Genomic DNA, 21,886 nt, shown 5'->3' with positions numbered 1-21,886 from the left:
AGTGGTCTCTCCTGAGGCCAATGTATTTATGAAATGTATATATGTGCGTGTGTTACGATGCCAAAGATGGAGGCAAGAACTTTTGTCAAGCTGCTGAATAGCAACTTTTGGTTATTGTCCTGATGTTGATGCTGTCATGTGAGATGCTGATGCTGTAATGAATACAAAATAAAGACATTTGATTTGATGTGGCCCAACTGCCTTACTAATCGGCGTGTTGATATTATCTTAAAGGGAAGCTGAAGCGGTTTTCAATTTCAATGAATTGCTGGGGTTGGGAAGAACGGACCTATTCATTTACGGTTCTGAATTTTTTTCTTTGTTTTGTTAATATAAGGGGCAGAAATAGCTTTCTAAATTCCCCCCGCGGACACGCCCCCGTCGCTTCTCGGAGCGCCGGGTGAGGTGGTTGCCAGAGGAGAGAACCGGCGAGAGTGACGTCACTCGCGGGGACCGTACTGCCGGACCGGCGTGCTGGCATGTGCTGACATGTTTCTTCCCGCCCTGCGCTTTACTAAACGATGCTACGAGAGATATGCCGCCGCTGACGTTTGTTTTCTTTTGCGATTTTCGTGAACTGTGCTTTCTTTCTGTGCTGCGTGAGGGCCTACAGCCAAGGGCGCCTAACCTGCCCTCGTTCTGTGCACATTCCGCTGTGCGAACACAGGCGGCCGAGACGATGTGGTGTTTCACATGTTCCCGAAGGACAAGAAACTTGCAGCGCAGTGGGTCTGTGCGGTGAGGAGATATAATTTCGTGCCGACGAAATCAACTGTGCTGTGCTCGGATAATTTCCGCGACAGTGGTGATCATCGGAGCTTGACAACAATGCGGGCAATCGGTATTCCAATTAAATCGACGCGACTGAAGCCCGGCGTTGTTCCGTCTATATTCTCCCACAAGACAAACACCTCGCCACCTCCAAGAGCGGCCTTAGCCAAGAGGAGAAAGGGTGAGGTAAGGGTTTTAATGTGCACACGGGCAATGTTTTAAACAGATGATCACCTGAGTGTCGAACAAACGGCCTTACAGCGGCCTTTGACGAAGCGAGGTGGAGGCACAGCCGGGAATATGCACATGCATGCAAGCAGCTTGCCGTTCCCATCCTGTTTTTCCCCTCCGCTGTGTCTCGGAACACTGTACTATGGCTGTTTGTTCGGTGCTGTTTTTATACGGTGAAATAACTGACCGGGGGTGCGCTTGTGCATTACGTGATATTTGCTATTCGTCCTACCACGCGGTGCCTGCAGGTTTAGCTGTTCAGCATTCGTGTTCAAATCGCACGACATGAGGCGTTACGGTAATATTTTCATGCTCGCGATACAGTAGTTGAACTCGGCGTGTAAAAACTTGGTTCCGTAGATTTCGCACTCACAGCCAGCAGCGAAATGCCGCAAAAACAAGCGTCGGCACAGCTGCGCCCATGTCAAGGCTAACGGGCTCAAATAATGAAGTAACGTTGTGAGGTATTGAACTTGTCAGCGTTCGACGTCGTCTAGCCCAATGCAGGCATCGCTGCTGCACAAAAAATGTTTTCTTGCCCTTGTACCTAGAGAACTCGTTATGTATCAGGCATGACAAAATTATTATTTGAAAGTAATTATATTACATAACTCATTACTATCTTATTGTAATCATCGATTTGAATTACATTACCTATTACCGCTTTCAAAAATGGTATTACTTTACGATTGCTTCCAAAAAGGTTTCATGCATACAAGAAACAAAAAGCAAAGTTTAAAGGGACGCCAACCTTTCTTCAAGGTAACATACACTTGCCAACATTTCATGCCCTCCCCCCCCCCCCCATGTTCCTCCACGACACCTCACGACACTAGCAACGTTCTGGCACCGTACACAACTTACTGGTGCATATTTAACGCAATTAATAAATTACTTCAGCCATGAAATTACAGACACCAAATAATTCACATTGCTGAATCACTAGACAACTAATCCATCACATAAATTACTGAAAAAGTATTTCAATTACTGGAAGTAATCCAACTGTTGTCATGTTTGCTGATATGCACGATATGCTGAAATTCATGACATCCATGCCTTGCACTCTTTCAGGTTCTAGCAGAGCACCTAGAGAACCGAGCCCCTGATGAACCTGTTCCACTACCATCACCAATCGAAGAGTTTGAAGCAGCCAGTGTGACACAGGCAGATAATGTTGAAGAGCTTGAAGTATCCAAACGTGGCACTTATGTTCGCGATCGTGAATCAACACGCAAAAAACCACGGAACTTTAGACAAGCTGCGGCAAGGTGCTTGACATCGCGTAATTGCACCCGCGTTTACAATCTAATGAGAAGTTAGTGCTTCGGCATTCTTCCAGCAGCAAGTTCCCAGTGACATTTTAGCGCATTTTTTCTCCCGTCATTGGAATGTGCAGCTACATGAAAAAAAAATATATACGTACCAGCTAAGATTTTCAACGCGCGAGAAGGTGCACACATCGCTCTCGCTGTTGGCACACTCAACATCGTCGTTGCCGCCATCGTTTTCCGTATCGGCTGTCGGTTCGAACATGTACGGCGAAAATACAAGCTGTCCGAGACAGCGAGAACGTTCCATAATGCTTACAACTCAGCCATAGAATAAAGAACAACTTTGACTCATCTATGAAGCCAGAACAGAACAGCGTGCTACGCTCTGAAACGGCGGCGCCGACCGGCGACTGCCGCGAATGACGTCACAGCGGCCCCGAACAATCACGGGCAACAGTGGCGTTCGCGCGATGCCCTGAGGCGCTGGTGCGCGTTTTCTTAGAAAAACAGCCGCTTGCGTTTATTTCCACCCTTTTTGAACCACATATTCGTGTTCAGGGGACTCAAAACTGTAAAATGCCGCAGAGAACTCATTTTTTTCGAAAAGTGTTTCAGCTTTCCTTTAAGTACTGTGCCATGAGCGGCAAAATAATTTCGAACATGAAAATGTAAATATGCGAATCGGATTCTTTGAACTGAAAAGCTTAAAGGGCCCCTCACCAGCTCTGGCCATCTTGAGCTGACAAGCGCAGAGCATACAATGCGCGCCAACGACCGTGTTTGCAAAGAATTACATCGCTACACGCTGTTGTGCCCAGCGGCCCTTCAGAGCGAGGAATGCCACCCCGGCGACATGTAGTTGTCATGTCTCATGCTACGATTCTTCACACCTGTCAGCAGCCCAAATTGGCCTGTCCACGCCGGAGATGAGTGACGTGCGTGTCCGTGTCCGACCAAGCTCCTTTCGGAGGAAAAAGGCCACCTGACGACCACCTGACGGCATCGGTCTCCCGACGCCCTCGGTGGCCCGATGTCATCGGTCACCCGACGCCATCGTTTTGCCGACCCTGGGATTGGTCTCCTGACGCCGGATTGGTGAATACCATGAACAATGCCGACGCAGGCATAAAGAACGGATCCAGACGGCTGTGAGGAGGAGGAGGAGGACGCTCGAAAACAGTGTGACATTCGGACATGCTAAGACGCTAGCATAGTGTGCTCCGATAGTTGGCGCCGTTTTGTAAATCTCACCCATGTACTTCTTTTAAATATAATCCTTTTTTTTTTCATTCTTTTAAGCGTCGCTCGAACTTTTTCTCCCGGCACCTGGCACAGCATCATCGATGGAAACTTCGTTGGCCGCACGGACCTCCGACTTCACCAAAAGCGCTGCGGAAAGATATGAGATTTCAATCCAGACGCCGTTTTCCCTTCTCCTCGCGGTCGCTCTACTCCAAGCCGGACGGTGACGTACTCGCGTCCCTGCGCCTACGTACTCGGGTCAAGCGCGTGACGTCGCTCTGGCGATGTCGTTCGTTACAGAGACCCAATCGCATTACGGAAGAAGAATGGAGCTCTACCATCCAGAGCTCAGAACCTTCACGGCAAACTTGGGCTGTCCAGAGAGTCCACGATGCGGCGGTTAGGCTCTGCCTACCAGTCTCCACGTGGGAGCGGCCCGCAGCTCCACCCTAGGGCAAAGGTTCTCACGACCTTGTAAATGAAGTTGTCTGTCTGTCTGTCTGTCTGTCTGTCTGTCTGTCTGTCTGTCTGTCTGTCTGTCTGTCTGTCTGTCTGTCTGTCTGTCTGTCCGGGAACTATAACAAATTTGGAGGGCGCTTATAGGGCCCCTCACCAGGTCTGGCATTTTGAGCTGACAAAGGCACAGCATACAATGCGCGCCAACGATCGTGTTTGCAAAGAATTACATCACTATGCGCCGCGGAAAGGTCTGAAATTTCAATCCGAACGCCGTTTTCCCTTCTTCTCGCGGCCGCTGCGCTACAAGCCAGATGGTGACGTACTCGCATCCCTGCGCCTACGTAGTCGGGTCCGCAGTGTGACGTCGCTCGTGGTGACGCGTGACTTCGAGAATTATTCAAGGCACCATCTGTTATTTGTGCGCTCTTTTGCTTGAATTGACGAATGGAAGTTTATAGAAATAAAAAAAAAACACGAACGGAACGTCTGCGTGTTCTTTGCTTTACTTGGCACCGAAGCAAGATAGATGTTCTTCCGCTTCTTCTGCTTGTTCGCACGGCCGTGCAATCACGTGCGCAAGTACCAAAACTATGCCATTTTCTACCGTGTTCCAGCGCCGTGATCATGCTCTGCGATCCGCTTGTTCTGCCTCAGTAATCGTGTAGCACTGAATTATACCGCTAGTCATGTGTCCTTGTGCACAGCGCGAAAAATCGTGCGCTGCCCGATACCAGACGATGCTAAGAACTTCTTCGCAGCGCCGCAATAAATAAATAAATAAAATAAGATAAGCACCGAGGAGAAAAAAAAATGAAGGCAGGGTCCGTGACGCGTGCGTCAGCGAACCTCGAGGTCCTGTATAGGAAAACGCAGGGAAAGAATTTCGATTGTGGAGGCTACATGGAGCAAGTGGAGAGAGTGTCTCGCTATGCAGGTCGGCTCCTGAAATCATGGGTTCGCGGCACTGAAATATTTTTATCTCGGCTATTAATGAGCTGATTTGTAAAATTTTTGCGGCAGCACGCTCCCTAGAGGACGCGTCACAACTTACAGCGTATAACCAAAATTTACTATGGGGCCTGGTGAGGGGCCCTTTGACATGTGCCCACTCCCATAACAACAGCACTGCAGTTATCTGCTGAGTGTTCATCAATAACATCAGGTAGGACTCGCCGAGTCTTGGATTGAGCTACTAGTTCTTTTACAATTTTCCGAATTTTCTTTGCATTACCGTTAGCTATTTCAGTGAGATCAGAGTAATACATCTTTTTTCCTTATTCCCATGCTTGACACTAACTAATGGCATAGCATTTTGAACTGACATAAAAATGCTCGTAATCTTTATGCTTTTGGAGCGAAAGGTCTACTACGCCATGTCTTTCAAGGTCATTCATTGCGTCGCAATGACCTTGAGCCGCCGGAGCGCGTGTGGCAGGTGTGACGTCACGGCACGTGATCCGCTGCGGAGAGGTCACAGGTGCGCTCTCTCGGAGCCCCGCCGCTGCAGTACCACATGACTAGGCGAGGGTTTAAAGGGCTAAATATAGTCCAACGTAGCGTGCGCGTGCGAACAGGTTGCCTCACGTTGGCGGGAACAACAGCGTCAATAGTTCGACTGATGGTTCGACGCAGTGGTGCAGCCAACGTAAAGCCCAGACCACAGGTACGCTCGCGGGCGCGCGCAAGCTCGCGTCTGCGCGCCTCGCGAGGAATGGTGGTTTGCATCCACAAAGACGCGTTTCCATGCGCGCGACAGCATGCCTTTACTGGGCTTACTCATAGACACCTTGGAAGACGCCACTTCGTACTTCGTTATTGACGGTGTTTCAAAATGCTTCGATATCTATAAACGTAGTTATATTTTTAGAGCTGTTACATGAGCCCAGAAAAGAAAGATTAAGCGCTTTCTTGCATGATATAAATCACTGAGAGTTGGATGCACTGCGCCATAGGTGCGCAGCCAGGCGTGCCGACAACAGAGAGCAGCTGTTCAGCGGGATCGCACCGCGTTTCGACGCGTACGAGCCATGCCGCACTGTCTGCGTATGCGTGGGTGCGCGGACGCGAGCTTGCGCGCGTGCGCAAGCGTACTATCAGCGTCAAATGAAACGTGAACAGCGGAGCGCGTGCCCCAAGCATAAATGAAGGTGTAATGTGCGCCGTCCAGTCATCACCACTGACAGGCGCGCACATCCGGTTTGGCCGCACAGCACGATATTTTCGCTTCTGTTCTGGTTCTTACATTTGAAAGGGAGAAAACAAAAATGAAAAAGCTAAAACATTGGAGCTTGTGGCGAGTATAGTCGCGCAGTTTGCCGAAACCATAAGTGCTATCGGCGCGAACAGCGGTTCGCGTAGTGCAGTTTGCACCGTCATCATAGATTCGCTCATGTGGTTTGCCGCTTGTGTGCCACCGTCATTCTTTCAATCGGCAAGTTTGCAAAGCGCAGTTTCGTTGGCAGCCGCGACGGTGGCCGGTGTGGGCGTGCCGAGCGCGCTTTGGCCGTTTGTTCGACGCCCAAACGAGCGCCTTGCGGCCAAATCGGAATGCGTCCGCTTGTCAACGGTGACGGCGCGCGCTATACGCCTTCACTTATGCTTGGGCCTCGGGCTCCCCTGTTCACGTTTCAGTCGACGCTCATGCTACGTGTGGTGTGGGCTTAACCGGATGCGGACAACGCGCTCCGACGCGCCCGGCGTCGAGCGACGCTTGCCCGCTCGCCGATAACGTCGGACCATAGAGGACACTCGAGCCGTTTCGCGGCCGAGCTATGGAGCTTCGCCGATTCCGCTATGTGGCAGAGCCTATCAAGAAAAATGCGGCTGCGGCTGGCAGCTTGACAGGCGGCACGACCCAACATGTGCGAAGACTTGTCAAACCGCTCCGCCGGGCTCTTTCTGTAAGCTGCGCCTGAGCATCGTTGTTGGGTTCTTCTTCCAGCGTCTGCTTCGTCGCCGTTTCATGGTAAGGCCACAGCAAGTTCTTTTGCGCGTTGTTAACGACTTATTCTCTTCGCATTTCGTTATGTCACTGTTAGCCGCACGAACGAGGGACTGCTGCCGATAACAACGATGCGGCAGCGTCCGAGCTGCGATGCACGCAAAATAGAAGTGAGGCGTGCAGACAGGACACAAGAGTAGAGAAGTGGACGACACGAACGGCGTTCGTGTTGTCCACTTCTCTACTCTTGTGTCCTGTCTGCACGCCTCACTTCTATTTTGCATAATGAATCCTTACCAACTAGCTCAGCTTTCTGTCGTTCTAATGCGATGCACGTTCGATACAATGACGAAGTTAGAAAATAAAATAAAATGGTTCGTTAAGAAATGTGGCCTATGAACACATGCCGTTCGGGGCAGAGAGCTTTATGATACGCGCGGCGACTGCTGAAAAATTATGCTCTTCTTCTGCAAAATAAATGTAGTTCTTTCTAAAGCGGTACACGTGCAGTATTTGGCAATAATGCGCTCTCTCCCAACCTCTATAGAAGGCTATGTGCGCTCGAGAGTTGTTAGCTGTTCTGCATTGGGGCTGAGAATACGTGTTGTCACTTTTTAATTGTGTATGGAGTCGTTACCGTAGAAAGTTCTTTGTTTCCTAGCCTTTATAACCAGTGCTTCCTTAACCAAAAAAAAACATATAAGATACGCATTGCATAAACGAACACAGCATCCCCATTATAAAGCTTTGCATGCTCCAATATTGCTAATACGAAGGAACGTAGCGTCTACATTCAATAGCTTTGAAGCCTCCGGTATTGCTTACCTTCTGTTTGTCATTCTGCGTATTGCAGGAATCTCCACTATTTGCTGAAAGTACACTGCACAGCCGAAGGACATCACGCATACTCAAGTGCAAAATTCCAAGTATCAGAAGACGATTGCAAGGCTTCGAAGACAGCAGGTGAAGACCCCCAACACAAAGTGCTTAATTTCAGCTCTTTAATGACGGCACACTGGCTTACACATTCGAGATGAAGATGTTGGTGCGTGCTCAATTATTTTTGCATCCATTTTATTTCGGCACGCTACCATTTACATAATTTTGCTGTCATAATTCACCCTCCTTCGCAGAAGTACAAGAAAAAACGTCATATTTTTTTCCTTCTAAAACAATCCCATTTTAAGCAAATTAATTGCTGTCGTCTATTTGCAGTTTTCTTTTTCACTATCTGGATAGTTGCTACACGTCTTCTATGTGTTTTGCTCGTGCAAAGTTATTGCCATCACGCCTTTCGTTTCCGACTATTCTCCATTTACCGGTGTCACACGACCACTTTCGATCGCGAAGAAGTCCGATCCGGATTGAAATTCGCGACTGATATTGGCGCCATCCCGCAGCTTGCGCAAAAGAACCAATCGTGACTGAGAAATTCAAATCGGATTGGGCTTGATCGCGTTTAAAAGTGCGCCGTGTGACACCCGTATTACTTGCATTTCTCTGTTTCTTCCCGTTTTCATGTATCTGCCTCTTACAATCTTGCTGCAATAAATTGTTGTCTGCTATTTTCGTGTTCTTGACTGTGCAGCAAGTTCACTTATATTTAAGGAACACGGCACATTTATTTAGGATACACCTTTTGGCGTGAGTTACTAGACGTACAATATCATAAGCGAAAAAGTTGTACTTCCTCAACACTTGGCATGAATGTTGCGCTAAGTTACAGCTTGAAACAGCAAATATGAATTTAAATGAAACTAACATGAGTGAAACAACTTTACGCGCTCGTCGTCACAACATATAAACAGCGGCACAAGCGCCTGCATGAAATCACGCGATTTAAGCAAAAGGTGCGGGTCCCAGGACAGGCCGCCATTGGAATCTGAACCTGGCAACGTTTAACGTTCGAACGTTATCTAGTGAGGCGAGTCTAGCAGTGTTATTGGAGGAATTAGAGGGTAGTAAATGGGATATAATAGGGCTCAGTGAGGTTAGGAAGACAAAAGAAGCGTATACAGTGCTAAAAATCGGGCACGTACTGTTCTACCGGGGCTTAGCGGAGAGACGAGAACTAGGAGTCGGATTCCTGATTAATAAGGAAATAGCTGGTAACATACAGGAATTCTATAGCATTAACGAGAGGGTGGCAGGTCTTGTTGTGAAACTTAATAAGAGGTACAAATTGAAGGTAGTACAAGTCTATGCCCCTACATGCAGTCATGATGACCAGGAAGTCGAAAGCTTTTATGAAGACGTGGAATCGGCGATGGGTAAAGTCAAAACAAAATACACTATACTGATGGGCGACTTCAATGCCAGGGTAGGCAAGAAGCAGGCTGGAGACAAGTCAGTGGGGGAATATGGCATAGGCTCTAGGAATAGCAGGGGACAGTTATTAGTAGAGTTTGCAGAACAGAATAATATGCGGATTATGAATACCTTTTTCCGCAAGCGGGTTAGCCGAAAGTGGACGTGGAGGAGCCCGAACGGCGAGACTAGAAATGAAGTAGACTTGATACTCTGCGCGAACCCTGGCATCATACAAGATGTAGACGTGCTCGGCAAGGTGCGCTGCAGTGACCATAGGATGGTAAGAACTCGAATTAGCCTTGACTTGAGGAGGGAACGGAAGAAACTGGTACATAAGAAGCCAATCAATGATTTAGCGGTAAGACGGAAACTAGAGGAATTCCGGATCAAGCTACAGAACCGGCATTCGGCTTTAACTCAGGAAGAGGACCTTAGTGGTTGAAGCAATGAACGACAATCTTATGGGCATCAATAAGGAGTGCGCAATAGAAGTCGGTGGTAACGCCGTTAGACAGGAAACCAGTAAGCTATCGCAGGAGACGAAAGATCTGAACAAGAAACGCAATGTATGAAAGCCTCTAACCCTACAGCTAGAATAAAACTGGCAGAACTTTCTAAGTTAATCAGCAAGCGTTAGACAGCGGACATAAGGAACTATAATATGGATAGAATTGAGCATGCTCTCGGGAACGGAGGAAGCCTAAAAGCAGTGAAGAAACTAGAAACAGGCAAGAATCAGATGTATGCGTTAAGAGACAAAGCTGGCAATATCATTAGTAATGTGGATAAGATAGTTCAAGTGGCTGAGGAGTTCTGTAGAGATTTATACAATACCAGTGGCACCCATGGCGATAATGGAAGAGGGAATTGTTCAGAGGAATTTGACATCCTGCTAGTAACGCCGAAATAAAGAAAGCTTTGGGAGCTATGCAAAGGGGGAAGGCAGCTGGGGAGGATCAGGTAACAGCAGATTTGTTGAAGGATGGTGGGAACACTGTCCTAGAAAGATTGGCCGCCATATATACACAATGCCTCATGACCTCGAACGTACCGGAATCTTGGAAGAACGCTAACATAATCCTAATCCATAAGAAAGGGGACGCCAAAGACTTGAAAAATTATAGACCGATCAGCTTACTGTCCGTTGCCTACAAAGTATTTACTAAGGTAATCGCAAATAGAATCACGAACACCTTAGACTTCTGTCAACCAAAGGACCAAGCAGGATTCCGTAAAGGCTACTCAACAGTAGACCATATTCACACTATCAATCGAGTGATAGAGAAATGTGCAGAATATAACCAATCCTTATATATAGCTTTCATTGATTACCAGAAAGCGTTTGATTCAGTCGAAACCTCAGCAGTCATGGAGGCATTACGGAATCAGGGTGTAGATGAGCCATATGTAAAAATACTGGAAGATATCTATAGCGGCTCCACAGCCACCGTAGTCCTCCACAAAGAAAGCAACAAAATCCCAATAAAGAAAGGCGTCAGACAGGGAGATACGATCTCTCCAATGCTATTCACAGCATCTTTACAGGAGGTATTCAGATACCTGGAGTGGGAAGAATTGGGGATAAAAGTTGATGGAGAATACCTTAGCAACTTGCGATTCGCTGATCATATTGCCTTGCTTAGTAACTCAGGAGACCAATTGCAATGCATGCTCACTGACCTGGAGAGGCAAAGCAGAAGGGTGGGTCTGAAAATTAATCTGCAGAAAACTAAAGTAATGTTTAACAGTCTCGGAAGAGAACAGCAGTTTACGATAGGTAGCGAGGCACTGGAAGTGGTAAGGGAATACATCTACTTAGGGCAGGTAGTGATCACGGATCCGGATCATGAGACTGAAATAACCAGAAGAATAAGAATGGGCTGGGGTGCGCTTGGCAGGCATTCTCAAATGATGAACATCAGGTTGCCACTATCCCTCAAAAGGAAAGTGTATAACAGCTGTGTGTTACCAGTACTCACATATGGGGCAGAAACCTGGAGGCTTACGAAAAGGGTTCTGCTGAAATTGATGACGACGCAACGAGCTATGGAAAGAAGAATGATGGGTGTAACGTTAAGGGATTAGAAAAGAACAGATTGGGTGAGGGAACAAACGCGGGTAAAGGACATCTTAGTTGAAATCAAGAAAAAGAAATGGGCATGGGCCGGACATATAATGATGAGGGAAGATAACCGATGGTCATTAAGGGTTACGGACTGAATTCCAAGGGAAGGGAAGCGTAGCAGGGGGCGGCAGAAAGTTAGGTGGGCGGATGACATTAAGACGTTTGCAGGGACAACATGGCCACATGACCGGGGTAGTTGGAGAAGTATGGGAAAGGCCTTTGCCCTGCAGTGGGCGTAACTAGGCTGATGATGATGATGATGGGTCCCCCCCCCCCCAAAAGAAAACAAGAAACGAAACTGAAATTGGAGCCTCCGAGATTCGGCAGCGTGCGCGACTATCTTGGAGGCTGGTGCATTTCGCCGATTCCGCTTGGTGCGCTGAGAGCCAAAGTCGGCTAGTGTTCCTGTATATGCTCCCGCAGGGAGCAGAGTTGCGCATACCTTTTCCGGCGCCGCTCGCACCGCTATTGGCCGAGCGCGAAAAATGACGTCAAATGATCCGCGCCGCTGCGAAGCCAACTTTACGGGCGCATCGCCAACTCATGCGAATTTGTCGTTTCCGTCAGTGCCATTGCAATCAGCGGACCGTCGATCGTGCGTTGAGAGGAGCAGCTGCGGGTTTCAGGTACGGTATTCGACGATGTGAAGTCAAGGACCTTGGTGAAGTGATACGAAACACATCGTACTGGCACTTGTATTCCAGTATGACGGGGAGCGGCGCACCACACTGCACAAACCGCACGGAAGTCAGCCATAGGAGTAAATGCTTCAGCCAAGCAAACTAGCTGGAGACACACTGATACTATAGTGAGAGTGTTGTTGCTAACAAGTCTGGGCTTCTTGAGTTTGAATGCACCCTTCAGAGTTTAAAATTGAAATGAGTAATATGTACCTCTCTCGTCAACCGCAATTTCTCAAGAGCTAGGACATCGTTGCAGAAAGCACACTAGGGAACAAGGATAAAACGGGTGCTAAGTTGGCATATGCATTATTAGCTCTCGAGCTGTGATAATTGTAATATATTCCTTCTCCGAGTGAAGTTTTGAGAACAGTAAAATTGATTCTAGTCAATTTATTGTCTTGAAGTGCACAGGCTTATTTATTTTGTTAACTAATTGCTGCCATAGAAGCTAAGCCGCAACTGTATGTGTGTATGTGTGCTAGCTTGTGAGCATCATGTATCGGCCAGTGGAACAAAAACTTGTCGTTCATTTAAACACGCTAGGAATCTACGTTGTGCTTTGGTGAATGCTGTTTCCTGTGGGCGGGAGTGGAGTGAATGCACTGTTCAATGACGTAAAATTTCCTTGCCTCTGATGCGATAGGTCACAAAGCTTTGTAAACTGGCTTTTTGGCCAAAAGCTGCTTCAGTGATTTCATTGATTTGATACAGTGTCTTCAACTACTGGCTTTTTTCCGAGTGGTAAGAGATCAAGAAAAATGTGTTGTCAGATTACAGTCTGCACTGTGTGAATAATTACTCTGCAAGTCTGCCATCTTGATGTGATTAGTGCAATAAAAATAACCTACTCTTAATAGCTTGTTGCCTTTCCAGTTTCTTTGAATTCTGCCCCCAAGGTTCCAAGAACCAGCACACTTGGCCTGCTGCCAGCAGCCGTTCCTGCATTCCCTTGTATGAAATAAATTTGATCTAGAAGCTCTTGCAACTTGAATCTTTTTGTACTTGCAGATTTGCTGCTACTATATAGCTGATTAGTCTGCGGTATGAATGAATCGTAAAAGCAAGCTTTGCTTAAAATGTGCGCATGTGAACATTTGAAATGCGCTTAAATCTGTGTCTGCACCGCATGTATCGAAAACGTGCAGCTGTTGTGAACGATGGTTAGTGATAAATGACGCTCTGTTAACGGTCACTGACATAACTGCAGGCACGATAGCTCTCTTGGCGACGGTCATTAATCGGCTGGTTTCGGCAGCCAAAATGCGCTAAGTGGCCACCTTACGTGTGTGAAGTTTTAAACACTCTTTAAAACATTTCTTGCTTTCTGACAGTGATAAGACAACTTCATATACATGCTGAAAATCATTGCACCGCGTTTTGTGGCAACGTACTGCGCGTTTGCGAGCGAACTTTGGAGCTGTTCGAGCCACGGGAGTATATTATTTTGGGGAATGGAAGGCGGTCCTACCCCCTATTTGTACGTTCATGTGTGTGTTTGTATATGCGTGTTTACAAAGGTACATACAAAGTTTCGGTTGGTTGGAAACCCACCCCCTACGACTGCACGAATGACTCGTTCGAGCGTAGCCTGTATTAAGAAGTGCCCTTTGCTAAGCGCCTGCAAACAATTGGCGCTTGTAGCTCGCGACCACTAGAGAAAAAGGCGGAACACCGCGCGGCATTTGGCTCCTGCGCGCACGAGGAGTGGCTTCGCTGCAGAGCTGGATCACGACGGCGGACCTATGCGCAACTCTGCTCCCTGCGGGAGCATATACAGGAACACTAAAGTCGGCCGTCCGCTCTTGTCGTATACTATGTTACTCTAACGCGGCGTGCACGACGACGGAAGCGCCACTGGTGGCGGCCTTGCTCAGAACACGCGGGAGAGGAGCCTGGCGCGCGCCGTAGTTTGTTGTCGTTGACCGTGCTTCTCTGTCTTATTCACGTTTTCAGAGCAAGATAGGCAACACCATTCGCACGTGTGGGGTGGCCAAAGCTTCAGGGAATGTCGAAGAAGAATTGTTGCAGGGTGGGGGGCTCAAATGCCGGTGAAAACGTGCCGGCGATGCGGTTCTAATCATTCCTGGCAAAGCCTCATCAGCGGGAGCAACGTTAGCAAGAATGGATCGTCGCTTCGAAAGGAAATTTCTTGTTCTCATCCTTTCCTTTGTCTCGTCGGTGTTCCACTCGATCATAGTTATACGCGTGAGCAACGAAGTTCGTCTGCAGTGCAGCATGACGTTTAAAGGCATTTCGCTAAAGTTCGGAATGCTGTTGGCCGCTTATATTGTTTTCCGCTTCTTTACCGCGTTGCGCTAGCTAGGCAGCACGACTGCACGAGGGCATTGCTTTGTACGTTAAAGCTACTGAAGTTTGCAAGAACTGAAATTGTTGGTTTCATGTGGTGCGGTAAATCGTCGCACCAGCTGTCAGGCACTTCATGTTTTTACATCTATTTTATGCGTGGTTTCGCACATGTTTAACTGTTGCTAGTTGCTCCATGCATAACTCTTGTCGATTCTTTTGAGCTACGAAGTTTTCACCTTGCCTTGTTTGTAAAGGGTATAAATCACGCTGTGTCTTATCGGAGTGATACCAAGGAAGTGCTTCTTTAACAGCTTTATTCTTTTTGCCCGAGGGCATCTTAGATATTGTTTGCGTTTTTGGAAATGTGTTTAGAAACTAGGTTGTTCAAGGCGAGAATTGCTAATAGCTGCTGCATATGGTATTTTTGTTCAATTTCTCGCTGAAAAGTTTGCGTCCCGTTTGGGAAGTCATCACACATCGATGCTGCCTGAGCAAACTTAACACGCCGAGTGATTTGTTTGTTTCACAACGTGGTCCCTTCTTGCATGTGAGTTTTGTACTCAACTGAATTCTATACTTACCCTGCAGACGACTAAACCGGGCCTTGCCGCCAGCGCTCATCTACTTTGACTGGCGCTGCTCTGCCTTTAAATATATCATGTGGCACCCCCCTCTAGTAATATAAAAAAGTGCTGAAAAGTTATTCAGTCTTTAGCTTTGTACGTTTCCAAGCAGCTCCCTAGGGGAATTTAAAATTGCACAAACTGCAGCGGGAACGGTAGTTCATCGGCGTATGCAGCAGAATTGCATCGGCGGTACAGCACTAACACGCGCTTTTATTAACCCGTGTGTTTGGTGACTTCGTTGGCTAGTGTACGCGTTTCCATCAATAAATTGGCAATAACTCTTCTTGAGCCGACTTCGACTGCACTTATTCGGCGATGTCACATGTATTCATCGGCAGAAAACTCACAACGGCATATGCAGAAATTGTACCGTGCGGATTTGTTTGATATAAGTCTGCTCTAACGACGGGTGCATATTGTTCAGGTACAGAAGCAACATTGCGGCAAGGGTAGAAAAAAAAAACACTCGAGAGATCGCATCACTCAACAAAATTTATCGGCTAGTTAACATGAGCTCCACGTCATGTAAATGGGGTTCATGGCGTTTGTCTGCGGGACACACCTTGCACGTATGTGGACCATGTTGTCCCAAACGCCGGTAACATCGTTTTCATACCCGCTCGCACAGAAGTCAGCATCTTCCTTGCAGCTGTCACCGCAGAAGAAGCGCCCTGGCACTCGAACAAAGGAGAAATCGCAGCCGCGAACTTCAGCCATCCTTGCTGCATAGGGTTGTCGTCTGCTACTTCTCCTGCGTGTACTGTTGGAAGCGTCCGCTAGGTGGCTTTCAGTGGCGCCTCTATAGGCGGTGCACGAGGCGTATAAACGCGCCCTAAACGGCTGCTTCCCCGGCGCTTGGTCTCGCCATGGATGGTGCGCCGGCTGAATCCACTCAGGGACAGGCTGAATCCAGTCATCCAGTAGATATAGCTGTAGACGGCAGTCTGTGAAATCTCAAGCAAGGTTGCCTGCTGAAACACCGGAGAAAAGGCAGGCCAGTTGAGCACGTTATAGAGAAACTTACCAAGCGCGGAAGTGTGCCAAGATCGAAGCTACTGCAACCGCCACCGTCGTTCAGCAAGGCGAACGACAAGAAGGAGACGAAGCCATGGATACAAGCGACGGCATCCACAAACGAACGCCTGACGAACGGCTGGCGGCAAGCTCGACTGCGATGGCCACCGCGACTTCACGGACAACCCGTTCGGCAGCGTGTGCAGCGTGTGTGAAAGACTGCGGCCTAACTTTAATGAAGCACTGTGTGCGTAGGCTTTGCAAAAACCAAGCCAAACAGACATTTCGCTAGTGATAACTAGGTTTACAAGAGTCAGACAATTTTTTTTTCGATTCATTTCTGGTGTAAGAAATGATCTGCAGGCGTTCATTCTAAAACCATGTTCACTAATTCTGGCGTGCCCCAGGCTTCCATATTGGGTCCGCTTTTATTTTTATTATACGTCAATGATCTGCCTAACTGCCTCTCTTCTTCGAAATGTATACTTTATGCAGATGATACTACTATCATTAACTCCGATAAATGTCTTACAACCTTAGTACCTAACCTTAATGGCGATTTACACAGCCTGCTGGAGTGGTGCCATACTAGCCAGCTACAGATAAACCCGTCGAAAACAAAATTTGTTGTATTCACTTCCCACCAACGAACACTTCACTTCATTTCTCCTATTTTTCTGGGCGCAAGTCCTATACGTGCCAGTTTTTCATGTAATTATCATGGCATAGAAGTAGGCAGAAATCTTAAATTCATTGAACACTTAATCAAAGTAAAACAGAAGATTACCCGCGGGAGTAGGGTACTTCTAAAAGCACGAAACATATTTAACCATCAAATATTACTATCATTATACTTTTCATTTATTCATTCCCACATTAACTACTGCTTTACTTGCTGGGTAAACATTTACGTAACCCACTTAAACTCATTGCAAATCCCACAGAATCAGGCTATTAGGATAATTACATTTAGCCCATATAACAACAACGCCTCATACCTTTTACGAACTAATCACATTCTTTCAGTCACGCAACTCGTTAAATATAACCTAGGTACCTTTTTGTTCAGTCAAATCAATTACACACGATGCGATAACTTGATACCAAAATCTTCTCTAATAAATACAAATATTACCATGTTTGCAATAAGTAGGAACTTCATTTTACCCAAAAACTTACTAATTACGGCAAGCAGAGCGTCCATTCTTCATCTATCGCATTCTGGAACCCACTACCATTACATATAAAAACACTTAAAATTCACGAATTTAAGAAACAACTAAAAGAGTAGATTCTGTCGAATACTGATGCCTAGTTCATACTCACAACCATTCTTTCAGGGTGCCTTCATTTCATTTTCATTGCCATACGATTAGGTTTCTGTCTCTGCCTTACATGCACATTCGAGTAAGCAAATTATACTGTGTTAGTCACGTCAGCTTCTCTGTTACTTTATTAGTTGTCAACGAAATTATGCTACAGTGCTTTCTTATTTTTTTGACAGATATGCACATGTAATTCTTCTGTGTTGACGATTTGTTGAAAGTGCTGTAATTTTTTTTTTTTTTTACGTTTACCTTGTAAAGGAGGTCCCATCGCAGTCGTTGAATTCGGGACCTCCTTCTGTATGTTAATATCTTGTAATCTTTCTAATCATCTCAATAAAAAACGATTCTGAGTTCCGGAGGCGAGGGGGCCACTGGAGGGCACGCCTCCAACAAGCCGGCGCGTCCCCCGCTGCTGGCGCTCGTCGTCGCGGCGACAGCGAATGCTTGCGGTGATCGAAGAGACTCTGTTCGTGAGTGTTCTTGCGTGGGCATACTTATTTATTTATTTATTTTCACATACTGTCAATCCCTCTTGGGATTATAACAGGAAGGGCAAGTACATATGGTAATATTTATGAACAGAGAATATAAATACATTATATAATCATAAGTGTGTTATTGCAAAGGTTTTGGCTTCGCTAAACAAAACAATTAAGTAGTTCATCACAAATGCAATATTTGGGTACAATATACTATAACAAAGAAGAACCTGAGAAAACAAGAAACCAAACAAGAAAAAGAAAAAAAAAACACCTGAAAACACATGTGATATAAAATACCTAATGAACATGACAAACATGATGCAGTCATGCATATGATGCATCATACAAAAAGAACACTCATAGATTAAAGTGCTAGGCTATGAAGATCGGTAATAAACCTGAGTATGTAATTCACAGCTGTAAGGCAAGGATATGTTCTTCCACTGAATTAGCAAATGTATCTAATGAGGGGCTGTTACTAATGGATTCACTCAGTTTATTCCACTCTCTTATCGCTAAAGGAAAGAATGAATTCTTAAAGCAATCGGTATGAAAAGAATACTCATTGTGTATTTGTGTGTTTCTATGCCGCGTTGGCCGTGTTTCATTTCTGGAGATGTATCTAGAGGTATCAATATTAAGCTTGTTGTGTAAGAGCTGGTACATAAGTTTAGAACGGGCTAGTACAGCTCGGTTTTGTACTATTAGGATTCCGGCTTTGTTAAGTAGTTCGGTGGGCGAGTCTGTTAATTTATGTTTATTGTATATATACCGTAAGGCTTTTCTTTGTACACCTTCTATTTTTTTAATTAGTTGATTAGTGTATGGGAACCAGATAACATTTGCGTACTCAAGGACCGACGTGACGAAAGTTTTGTAAGCCAGAAGTTTTGTATCGGGTGGTGCTAGTCGGAGGTGTCTTCCAAGAAAGAAAAGGCGTTTCATTGCAGTTGCTGTAACGTTATTTATATGGGAGTTCCATCTGAAGTCATGTGTTAACGTTAATCTGAGGTACTTGTGTTCATGAACTCGTATTAGTGGCACGTCGTTGACGGTATACATAAAGCTCAAGTTACTTTTTTTTTCCTGGTGATTGAAAGAACAGCAGATTTCTTAGTATTGATAGTCATTTGCCAGTGGGCACACCAGTTAGACACAGCTTTCAAGTCGTTGTTTAATGTTATGTGGTCATCATGCGAGTTAATATTTCGATAAAGGATGCAGTCGTCGGCAAATAGCCTAATGTTTCCTGTGATTTTTGTGGGTAGGTAATTAATAAAAATTAGAAATAAAATGGGAGCCAGAACGCTTCCTTGGGGGACTGCCGATGTTACCCCGGCTGTCTGGGAAATCTGTCCGTTCACTTCCACAAACTGGGTACGGTTAGTAAGATAGTCGCTAATCCAGTCAATTATGGGGCCTGTACCTAATGTAATCTCAAGTTTCCTTATGAGCTTTTTGTGTGATACCCGATCAAATGCTTTCGAGAAATCGAGTAGGATGAGGTCGGTTTGTCTTTGTTGGTCGATATTAAATGATATGTCGTGGGTTAGTTCCAGTAGTTGAGTGATTGTAGAAAGGCCTCTGCGAAAGCCATGTTGATATGGTGATATGATACTCTCCTTTTCTAAGAAAACGGTTATATGTTTTAGTATGATGTGTTCTAGAAGTTTGCACACGGTACTCGTAAGCGAAATATGAATGAAACCGCGCGTGTTTAGCTATAGTAAGCGAACGTGTGTGCCTCAATTTGCAGTAACTATAAGCACGGCAAGCTTTATTTCGGATAATATTCCAATACTTTACTATCGCTGTCAATACTATGCACTTCGGGAAAAACTGCGACTTTTTAACTCGAGAGCTTTACTAACCTCGTCGAGACCAGTTTTGCCGTCGCCGCGAATTTGACCTTCATTTGACCGCAGCTCCGCCGTAGCCTTGGCAACGCATCACGTGACTTGCCGCGCCGAGATCCGCCGCCGCCGCCGGCTTGGCGCATGCGCTCTCCGCATCTGGGTTGCCGCCTGACCACGCGACTCGAGCTTGACCTCGAGCCGAGTGCGAGCTTGGCCATGGATGAGAGCGAGGCCGTGCCGTGTTCTCTGACCGTTGCGCGGGAGCGGGAGGCTTTGAGCCGTCTTCTCCAAGCGGCGTCTGACCACCCCGCGGATATCGCCCGGCAAGCTGCTTCACTGGAGAGGGTCCGGAATGCAACAGGCGTCGCAGCGTCGATATCACTGTAGCGACCGCGTTCGCGCCCTGTCCCTTTGCGCATCGACGTTGCGCATGTTCGCGGCGTCTGTTTGCATGTCCAGCACTTGCGCTTTCCCTCTGGCACAACAGGCGCCGCGCCGTCGAACGATGCGTGTCTACCCAAGCCTAATGAAAGCCGTGCCTAACCGCCGACCTAGGCGTAGCCGTCATACCTGGCTTAAGGATGATTGCATACTGAAGTATAATAATTACAGCTAAATCAAAGGTTAACAAAGCCAAACCAAGACTTAACCAGGCTAAACCAAGTTTTCGTTTTGCATATTTAGGTTTAGCCAGAGTCCTTCCATGTTTTCCATGTTTGAGTCCTTCCATGTCCTTCCATTTTAAATACATTTAGTAGCGAAGTTTATCTTGCATTAATCCTACCTAAATCTCATTCAGAAAAGGCATCGCTTTGCGCACCTTTAGGTGCATTTAAAGGCATTTAGTAGCGAAGTTTGTCTTGCAATAATCCTACCTAAATCTCATTCAGATATTTATTGATATTTATTTAAATTTAGGTGCATTTTAAAGGATCCCAGGTGGTCAAAATTAATCCTGAGGCCCCCACTACGGCGTGCCTCACCATCGTATCGCGGTTCTGGCTCTTAACATCCCCGATTTCTAAAATTTTTTTTTGGTCTTAGACCGCCGCAAGCTCCATGTTATGAGCGGCTTTTTTTCGTCCCGGGCGCTCATATAATGGCAGAAGACGCGCTCAGGCAGTAATTTAAACATATTCAATGTTAAAAATAGTTACGTGAAACTAAACCGACGGTTGAGGAAGTTGAGAAAGCTAGAGTACCGAGGCTGCCCCACACACAACCACAGCGGGCGGCGTTCGCATGCCCTCTCATGCACGGTTGCGCCTCTAGCGGCGGGCGCTGGCTCTATATGAAACTGAGGCGGCAGTTTCGTGACCAGAAAAAAAAAGGAAGGACTCTGGTTTAGCTGAGCTAAGCCCAGCCAATTTTCTTTATATATTTCGCTGTAGTGCGCATTGATTCTCAGGAATATATGAACCGAACATTTTGTTCGATATGCTGCATGCAGTGTAGGACTTCGTCTTTCTTTTTTTCTGTTTTGCACCACTTTCCAGTACAAGGGTTTCTTATACGCGCTGGCACAAGAAGAAGCATAATAGAAAATCAGTAGTTTGAATAGAACAACGTACGCTGGAAGTGATGAGCTTTGTATCCGTCGCTGATTCTTGAATGCTGGACGCACTATTATTGAGGACGTGAAGGTTGTTTTATGCGGTCATTTGCCATTCCCATCACGAGGGCGTTTGGCTGAAGCGCCCTGGTCTACCGCTGTGCAGCGTCGGAGTGCGGAGTGCGGCCCATGCGGCCCCTGGGCCGCATTGTGGGCGGCCGTGTCTCCAAACCAGGCGACTACCCGTGGCAGGTGGGCATCAAGTACCGCAGCGGTTTCCGCACCATCCACCTCTGCGGAGGGGCACTCGTCGCCGACAGATGGGTGCTCACGGCGGCGCACTGCTTCCAACAGTAAGGCACTTCGCGCACCGGCTGGCGCATGCGCACTCGAAGAGATAAACGAGCGCAATTCACAAATTTTAGCTGTGGAGTTCGCAAGGCGGATCCACTTGGAACGAATTCTCAGGAAGACACCAGTTTCTAGATATAAATTCCGGAACCTTGCGGAGAAATGCATTTGCGTGCCAGTTACTTGTGTGCTTCAGTGCATGAAACGACTTTTTCTTAACAAATTAACTGGAACGCCAATGCATTTCTTTGCAAAGTTCGGGAATTGATATCTCGAAACTGATGTCATCTTGAAAATTCGTTCCAAGTGGATCCGCCTTGCGAACTCCACGGCT

The 21,886-nt window shown here is 46.7% G+C and overlaps 1 protein-coding gene across 1 annotated transcript in view; it reads left to right on the top strand.

The window, feature by feature from the left end:
- The window catches only part of LOC142582180 (anionic trypsin-2-like), a 103,876-nt gene that overhangs the window by 35,978 nt on the left and 46,012 nt on the right, over nucleotides 1-21,886 (top strand). The window contains exon 3 of the mRNA XM_075691578.1: nucleotides 21,368-21,554. Within this exon, the coding sequence (XP_075547693.1) occupies nucleotides 21,368-21,554 (187 nt within the window). The remainder of the gene's footprint in view (nucleotides 1-21,367; nucleotides 21,555-21,886) is intronic.

Source organism: Dermacentor variabilis, chromosome 5 (genome assembly GCF_050947875.1).
Source record: "Dermacentor variabilis isolate Ectoservices chromosome 5, ASM5094787v1, whole genome shotgun sequence".
In the NCBI taxonomy this organism is placed as follows: Eukaryota; Metazoa; Arthropoda; class Arachnida; order Ixodida; family Ixodidae; genus Dermacentor; species Dermacentor variabilis.
This window is presented reverse-complemented; position numbering and strand designations above follow the sequence as displayed.